This window comes from Quercus suber, unplaced genomic scaffold, assembly GCF_002906115.3.
Source record: "Quercus suber isolate HL8 unplaced genomic scaffold, Cork oak 2.0 scaffold_564, whole genome shotgun sequence".
Taxonomy (NCBI): Eukaryota; Viridiplantae; Streptophyta; class Magnoliopsida; order Fagales; family Fagaceae; genus Quercus; species Quercus suber.
Genome location: NW_027070009.1, coordinates 299,489 through 308,728, shown reverse-complemented (window position 1 = coordinate 308,728; position 9,240 = coordinate 299,489). Strand labels below are relative to the sequence as shown.

The following is a 9,240-nucleotide window of genomic DNA, read 5'->3' as shown; positions in this document are numbered from 1 at the left end:
TGCCACGAGAGAGAATTTGATCTCCATAGAGGGGCCAATACTACTTTCTTCCCCTTAATGTCAATTCTGGAGGGCAGGGTTAGGTTTCCCGTGGACCCGCTTCTACTCAATACCCTTAGATACTATGGCCTGTGCCCCGACCAACTTCCTCCCAATTTTTACCAAGTAGTTAGTAGTGTCAGTAGGTTAAATCAAGTGTTCAATTTACAATTAGACCACCACGACATAAACCACATGTACAGTCTGTGTGGTAATAAGAACTCTAACTATTACTTAAAGGTTAGAGATATGAGGGTATGGGAATTCTGATAGGAATTCTGCCGGAGAGTGCATCTGGGTGCGCGACAATTGGTTTGCCAGTGAAATCCCCTACCCCCTTTCACGACGCGAAGTGGGTTCGTACCACTCTCTAACTTGTCTGTAATCTTTTCTTATAGTTATTTTACTTATCTGAATACTGACTTACTGTAGTTCTATTTGCAAACGGTAAACTGTTTACCCTAGATATTAGGGTCGTTCATGTCAGGGACCTGAACTTCATACTAAAGTCTGAAATTTTTGTTCATACGAACGGATAGCTCCAAGCATCCCACCTCATACTCGGTTGCACCCCCATGTATAAGACTTGGCAACCCTTTAGCCAAGCCCTTACAGTTGATAGCCTGTTGCTATCTTATATTGATGTTCGGTACGCCAACTTCCTCCCCCCTAAATTGACTACCGGGGAAGCCCAAGACCATGGTCCTAATTACATAACTACGGAAGATCTCGCCCTGGTTAGGGACGAATCAGCTGAACGTGTTTCCCAAGCTTTGCGGGAACAAGCGCACGCTCCCATTAAGGGCCAGGCAGAAGTAGCCAAAGAACACGCAACCGAGCAAGAAGTAGTTGCAGACGAAGAAGAAGCAGAAATGGTAACCAGAAGGAAACTAACAACCGATCGGTTTTTGTCCAGCTCACAGCCTCTAGCCCAGTCTCAGCAAGCCCGTCCAACGAACCATACCCCTTACCCTCCTCTACCCTCTGGCTGGCAAAAAAAGAAGCAACGTTTAGAAGATAAAATTAGAACTACCAGTGAGTGGCACCCAACCCGCAGCCCTAGGTGGCACTGAAGTCGCCTCTTCCTCACTAGTCGTGCCTAACTGGCAGCCTATTTTTATGCTTGGTGGTGAGCCTTTGCCGGCCACAGTAAGTGTGAAGATGTGGGCTTAAGGTGAGGGGGGAGAATGGCTGAAAGTTTAGTGAGCGGTTTGCTGTTGCCTGAGGACATGCGGTTTTGGTCTAAAGGCTCCGAGGGCTCCATTGTACAGAGGCTACAATGACATTCCATTGCGGTAAGCTCTTCTACCTCGCTTGTCATTTATTCTATTGTATGAACAATTCCCCTCTTCTTCCTTCTTTTCCATACATTTTTCTAACTTGGTTTGGTGATATTGTCCGACCGCGTAACTTACTCATATACTTGGCGAGAGGGCGAGCGAGCTTATTGAAGATGCCGAACGGGAGAAGGCGCTTAAGGATGTTGCCATTGACACGGCCCGAGAGAAGGTTAAGGAAGCTGAGATGGCGAAACAGAAGGTGCAATCTTTGGAGATGGCTCGGTAGCTAGCTAAGAAAAGACTAGCCAATATGGAGGCGAGACTGAGGGAAGCCGAGCTGAAGTTGGCGAAGGCTGAAAGTCTAAACTCGGCCCGTGCTAAAGAAGTTGCTGACCTTAGGGCAGCTTTAGATGCCTGGGAGACCAAGTGGTATGTCGAAGGGTTCGCGGAAGCTAAGAACTCCATGGAGCCCGTCGTTCTCCAAGCTCAGGATTAGGGGTTCAAAGAGTGCTAGTTGGCTGCCCTTCAAGTAGTAGGGGTTCCTGGGGATTCACAATTGTGGAATTCGAAAAAAATCCCCCTGCCCTGCTGCTACTTTCCCAGTACAAAGTCAGGCTAAAGCCACCGATGACGAGGATACCCCCAGTATGAAGGCACTGGTAGAAGCCATTGATACCCACATAGAGAATTCGAATATGGAGGTTACCAGCAACCTTAATGCCCCAAGCCATGATGAGACCCAGAGACTGACCACCGAGGATGCCGCGGAACATATCGCACACGATATGGTTCAACTTTTCCAGACCGACCTGACTGTTTAATGCTTTTTAACCTCAGTTTTTCTCTTTTTCTTCTACACTTACCTTTCGTTTTCCTAGTATTGCCGAGTCACCGGGTTGTGTGACCGAACAATTTTCTTACTTTTCATTCTTTAACTTTGACATTAAGTTTATCTTTCTTAAGGTTACCGAGTTATGGTAACGAAGACAATTTACTAAATTTTATTCATCCTTTATTTGTTTTAAATACTTTATTACTTGGTTATGAAGGCCAAGCGTCTTATAATTTATTTTTTTATTGGTATGATAATTTTTGTTCCACTTTTACTCATCATTAACACTAGCCAGTATCCCAAGCAACCATCATTTCACCTAATGTAGTGGTTGGAAAGGGCCCAAGGAAATTTCTTAAATGCAAAAGTAATTCCTTACCTGGTGTGAAGCTGATCAGCCACGAAGGCTTCTATTGTTGGGAGTTTTGTTAGAACGCTGTTAGGAATACTTAGCGATGAAGATTAAGCCTAGAGCACATCCTTGGTTTTTACCTACCCGGTGGTGAAGATCAAATTGGGGACAGGTTTTTGTCCTTAGGCAATCTTAGACCAAGGTTTCCACCTATCCAATGATGAATATAGAACCAGGAATAGGTTTTTGTCCTTAGGAAGTATTAGGCTAAGGTTTCTACCTGCCCAGTGATGAAGATCGGACCAGGGACAGGTTTTTGTCCTTAGGCAAATTTTAGGCTAAGGTTTCTACTTGCTCGGTGATAAAGATCAAACCAGGGACAGGTTCCTGTCCTTAGGCAATCTTAGACTAAGGTTTCCACAAGCCCAGTGATAAAGATCGAACTGGGGACAAGTTTCTGTCCTTACGAAATTTTTAGGCTAAGGTTTCTACTTGGTTGGTGATGAAGATCGAACTGAGGACAAGTTTCTATCCTTAGGCAATTTTTAGGCTAAGGTTTCAACCTGCCCGGTGATGAAGATCGAACCGGGGGCAGGTTTCTGTCCTTAGGCAATCTTAGACTAAGGTTTCCACAAGCTCAGTAATGAAGGTCGAACCGGGGATAAATTTCTGTCCTTAGTCAATTTTTAGGCTAAGGTTTCTACCTACCCAATGATGAAGATTGAACCGGGGACAAGTTTCCGTCCTTAGGCTAGAACAAGACCCTTTACCCTTTATGGTTCTCCGTGTATATGTTGTTGATAATAATGATGGGATTAAATGGACCTGCACTAATAGTTACCGTCATACTGATTAGTGAAACGTACATACATAATTACATCGGATTGGCATCCCGGCATACATTCAATTAGTGATAAAACTTCTTTAAGTTATGAACGTTCCATGGTCGAGGAAGTGGCCTTTCATCCAAATCTTCCAAGTAATATGCCCTTATTCCTATAATCGCGGTTATCCTATAAGGGCCCTCCTAGGTCTGGGCCAATTTCTTGGCATTGGTGTCCTGCATATTTCCTACTGCTCTTCGTAGAACTAGGTCCCCAACGCTGAATCCCCTGGCCTTAATGTCCCTGTTGTAGCGTTGAGCTAGCTATTATTGGTACTCGGCTAACCGTATAGTCGCACATTCTCGGTATTCTTCCAATAAATCTAACTGTTGTACTAGCAATTTGTCATTCCGAGCAAGGTCAAATTCGGTAACCCATGCATTGCATAGATTAATCTCAGCTGGTATTACGGCTTCTACCCCGTATGTGAGAGAGAATGGAGTGTCTCCCGTAGACCTTCTTGGTGTTGTCTGGTATGCCCACAAAATGATCGATAGTTCCTCAGCCCATCTCCCTTTTGCACCATCCAGCATTTTCTTCAATCCATTTACAATCACTTTGTTAATGTCTTTTGCTTGGCCATTGCTTTGTGGAGATACTGGGGTGGAGTACCTATTTTTGATGTCGAGATCACTGCAGAATTTAGAAAAGCCCTACTATCAAACTGCAGTCCATTGTCAGATATTAATAAGTCTGGCACCCCAAACCTCGTGACTATATTCTTCCACACAAACTTTTTGACATCCACGTCCTGAATATCAGCTAAAGCCTCTGCTTCTGCCCACTTGGTGAAATAACCAACAGCCACTAATACAAACCTCCTATTGCTCGTTGCACGGGGGAATGGACCGAGAATATCCAGCTCCCATTGTGCAAATGGCTATGGACTATTCACCAAATTCAGAAGACCTGCTAGTTAGTGGATCAAAGGGACATGCTTTTGGCACTGTTCGCACTTACATACATACTCAACGGCATCTTTTTGCATTTAAGGCTACCAAAATTCCCAAGTCATTGCTTGGTGTGCCAACAAACATCCCCCTACATAATTACCACAGACTCCGTCATGCAACTCGGCTAAGAGCTCACCCACCTTCTCGGGATGCAAACACAGAAGATATGGCCCCCCCGAAAGATCTTCAGTATAACTTACGATCTATTGACAACCAGTATTGGGCAACCATCTAGCAAACCTTGTTAGCCTCCTTTTCGTCATCTGGAACTCTAACTTCCGCTAAGAACACAATGAGCGGTTCCATCCAACCTGTACCAGCTTTTGAAATTATGGCCATCTCAACCCCAACATTATCAACACTAGTTGTCGCATTAATACTCGGTTCTTCAATAAGTTCTACCTTAATCAATCGAGGCACCTCCCCGATAATTGATGATGCCAATGTAGCCAGTGAATCAGTGTGTTGATTCTGTGCCCGGGATACTTGAGCCACCTTCGCTGTACAAAACTTGTTCATTACTTGCTTTACCACCTATAAATAAGCTTTCATCTGGGAATCCTAAGCCTCAAAACTGCCTTGCACTTGGTTCATGACCAGTCAGGAATCCAAATAAATTTCAACATTATGAGCACCCATACCTAAGATGGTTCTCAATCTAACAAGCAAGGCCTCGTACTTGGCTTCGTTGTTGAAGGCTCTAAACCCCAACCTAAAAGAGTGCTCCAATCGTACTCCTTCTGGAGTAATAATGACAATCCTAGCTCCAACCCCCATAGCGCTTGATGCACCGTCCACAAATACCCTCCACGGGTGACATTCTACATGGCAGACCATTTTCCCCTCGTCCTTTGGTGAAAACTCCGCAACAAAGTCAGTAAGGATTTGGCCCTTCACCGAGCTCCTTGGCTTGTATCTTATATCAAAGGAACCCAACTGGGTCCCCCATTTAGCTATCCAGCCCGTGAAATCTGATCTCTTCAATAATGACTACAAGGGATGCTTAGTCAAAACGTAAATGGTATAAGCCTGAAAATATTGGGGCAACTTCCTCGTAGCATGCACCAACACCAGTACCAACTTCTCCAGGGGCAAGTACCTTGTCTCAGCATCGACCATGGTCTTGCTAATGTAATACACCAATTGCTGTATCCCCCGGTCCCTTAAAAGCACAGCACTCACGGCATGGTCAGACACCAAAAGATACATAAACAAGTCCTCCCCGGGCTCTGGGGCTGCCCGCGTCAAGTATTGTTCCAAGTCTTGGAAAGCCTTCTCACACTCCTCATTCCATTGGAATCTCTTCCATTTCTTCAGCAGTTGGTAGAATGGACGACAACGATCGGCGAATTTAGAAATGAACCGATTAAAAGCAACCAACATTCCGGTCAAAATCTGTACCTCCTTTAGATTACTCGACGGCTTAAGACACTATACTGCATCAATATGATTGAGGTCGACCTCGATCCCATGGTAAGAGATCAAATAACCTAGAAACTTGCCAACCCCCACTCCGAAGGCACACTTGTCTGCATTTAGGCACAGCTTGTGCTGCTGAAGGACCTCAAACACCCCCGCAGATCCTCTAAATGTCATGCTTCCTATTTTCTTTTCACCCCCATGCCATATTTTCCTGGTCCTCGGCAGCCAAGGCGATCTGATCATAACCCTAAAAGGCATCCAGAAAACTCATCCTCAAGTGCCTATAGGTTGCGTCAACCAATTAATCTATTTTTGGCATAGGGAATGGGTCCTTTGGGCATGCTCAGTTCAAGTCCGTGAAATATGCACAAACTCTCCATTTTCCATTCTTCTTTTTCACCACCACGGTATTTACCAACCACTCAAGGAAGAAAATTTCCCTTATTGCCCCGGCCTCCTTTAACTTCCCAACCTCCTTCCTTACTGCCTCTATATGTTCCCTAACCAACCTTCTCGGCTTCTACTTCTTCGGTGGAAATAACGGGTCTACAGTAAGCTTATGCACAATGAACTCGGGATTAACCTCGGGCACCTCATACGGGCTCTATGCGAACATCTACATTCTGTATCAAAAATAACAATGTTTCTACCTTCTCCTTGTCCTCCATGCTTACTCCTACCTAAAAAAACTGGTTAGAGTCTGGTAATATCCTTACTCTAATTAACTCCTCGGCACAACTAGCCTCTGTTCCTGCTCGGGGACCCTGTAATTGCTATGAAGAGGCTTCCTTTTCAGTCTCTTTCTGCTTATCCTGCATATTTTTTTTTACTACTGCGGCCACTAAGCATTGCCTAGCCACTTGCTGGCTTTCCCTCACTACTACAACACCTTACTCGGTAGGGAATTTGACCTTCACATGTAAGGTGGACGGAACAGCCCTCATTACGTGGATCCACGGCCTACTGAGAATCACCATGTATGGTGAAAACGCATTGACTACTATGAACGTTACCACCACCTCTTTACCTTCCATGTTCATGGGAAGGGAAATTTGTCCCTCAGCAATCACCACCCTACCATCAAATTTGACCAACGACGTGTCATACTTTAACAAATCTTGCTTCTCTAACCTGAGCCCTTTGAATAGGTCTAGATACATTACGTCAACCTCACTTCTCTGGTCTATCATCACCCTTTTCACCATGAAACTGCTTACCCGGGCCATGACAACCAATGTGTCGTCATACGGCTGAATTGTTCCTTCCAAGTCATCGTCATCAAAAGCCAGAGCCTCCCAAACAAACTTTGCTTTCTTTTCTGAGGGTCTCTTGTCTGGGCGATCTTCCACGGGCACAACGGTCAACACCCCTTTTTTGGTCACGGCCGTACCCCTTGGGGTGGCATGGATCACTTCAATCACTCCCAACAGTAGTGGGAGAGGGTTTCCCCTCTGCTGAGTATCTTGCCCAGTACCCCAGTCGCCGAGATTCACTACAAACTCCTTCAAATGTCCTGCTTTTACCAACTGCTCTAGATGATATTTATCTTTGTGATAAGTGTAGTACAGATTTTGATTTCTTCGAGAGGGATCACCCCTCATCTTGTTCGGCCACCTGAAGTATAGCTCGTTTTAATTCGGTCTATAATTTTGTGTACTGGTTCCTTAAATGTGACGTTCATTTCTCCCAGCTACCACTCCAACTCTTGTATCTTTAAATCCTTCCGATACCTCGGCTGAAAACCGCCCTGCTGAGGACGATTTATCAATATTGCCTTACCCTTACTCTGTAACCTATCATCCTTCAAGTGCATATACTCCTCTATGTGCCTCATGAACTACCTCATGTCCTCAAGAGGCTTCTTTATCAGCAACTACCGTAGTTCAAAATCCTTGAGCAACCCCATTCTAATGGTGCTCACTACAATTTTCTTGTTACCCCCACCTATCTCGTTGTAAAGCTCCCAGTACCGACTGGCATAACTTCGAAGGGTCTCCTCGACCTTTATCTTCATGGAAAGTAAAGCATCCATTGGTTTTGGCATCCAGCTACAAGTTACAAACGAAACACCAAACTCTTGGATCAACTCAGCGAAAGTGTGGATAGAACCCTTGCACAACCCATTAAACTATCTCAGAGCGATCGGGCTGAGGCTCGATGAAAATATCTTGCACATCAGTGCATCATTGTGAGAATGCAGAGACATCATGTGGATATAATGGTTGACGTGCTCAACCAGGTCCATTTTCCCGTTGTAGATATTGAATGGTGGGCATGTAAATCTGCTCGGTATTTGGGCTCTTTCAATATCGTCTGAGAATGGTGACCAAGCAGCTCCACGTAGGGCATCGCTCATTGCATCCATGTCGGCATTATAGGGCTGCTGTTCTTTAGGGGAATCTGAACCCTGGTCTGCATATCCCCGTGAACGCGAACGGTCCTAGCGATGGTGAGATCCCTGCGAATGTGAACAGTCCCGGCGTCAGTCCCTGTATCAGATCTTATCTCTCAGTCATCTTGGTCCTTCCTCTGGCGTCTATCCTTGCTTCCAACTCCAGATCTCTCACCAATCTACGTAGCCATTCAAGTTCCTCATCTCTCTGGTCAACTCGTCTACACCCTGAGGCACCTGATAATGTCTGTTGTGTTTAGTATAACCCCTTCCCGAGGTTAGAATGCTCTCCTTCTTGTTCGTGTTCCCTATCTTCACACCTCTTTTTCCTCCTCTCTCACCAAGAAGATCCTCAAGAAGACCACCACAGAACCACTCGCAGCATTGCTCTCCAAACATTTACCAGACATCCTCTCAGGATCGAGTCTCGATAGAACCACAGCGTCATAGGAGATTCCCATAGACGGCGCCAATTGTGAGAACACAGAACGAGCTTATGGGCTTAACTCACTCGTGGGCTCACAAAATATTTGTAATTTGGGCTTTGAGTTTCCTACCTTGGGTGATTCTTGTCAAGAGACTCAATTGAACCTCCCCAACCTCAGTATTGTTTCCTTCTCCTTCTTACGACTCACTTTCTACTCTCAACTTTCTTTAGAGCCCCTTCAACAACCCCTTCTCCTTCTCAAGCTTCTCTTATTTATAGCATTATGATTAATAAGGTGCTATGATTGATGGAAATAAGTATGTACGCAGCGGAAAAATTAACGGATCTACATCATTCGAAGTTGATAACATGCGTTAAGTAAATTTTAGAATCAGAGAACAAGTGAGCATACCTTAAAGCGGTGAATTTCAAAAACGAAGATTGAAGCACTTAGGAATACTTTTAATCTTCACTCCAATTCCATTAACACCCAAGAAGTGTGGTCTCTATTGGTTACAAAGGGATGATTAGAGAGGGACATACACTCACTTCCACACCATTACAATGTTGTTTTTCTTTCTCTTAAAAATCTGTACGTTTTTCCCTTTTTATCTAACCAATTATGTAATTGGGTTGGCCTTTTGGGCCTTTCTAATTGG

The 9,240-nt window shown here is 44.7% G+C and overlaps 1 protein-coding gene across 1 annotated transcript; it reads right to left on the bottom strand.

Annotated features, from left to right (window-relative positions):
- Positions 1–6,652: 6,652 nt before the first annotated feature.
- Positions 6,653–7,363, bottom strand: LOC111986842 (uncharacterized). The gene has a single exon (XM_024018534.1). The coding sequence runs from the start codon at positions 7,361–7,363 to the stop codon at positions 6,653–6,655; it is 711 nt and encodes a 236-aa protein (XP_023874302.1).
- Between the last annotated feature and the right edge of the window lie 1,877 nt (positions 7,364–9,240).

Coding starts and splice junctions, on each gene's coding strand:
- LOC111986842 (XM_024018534.1), bottom strand. CDS start 7,363: ATGAGGGGTGATCCCTCTCGAAGAAATCAAAATCTGTACTACACTTAT.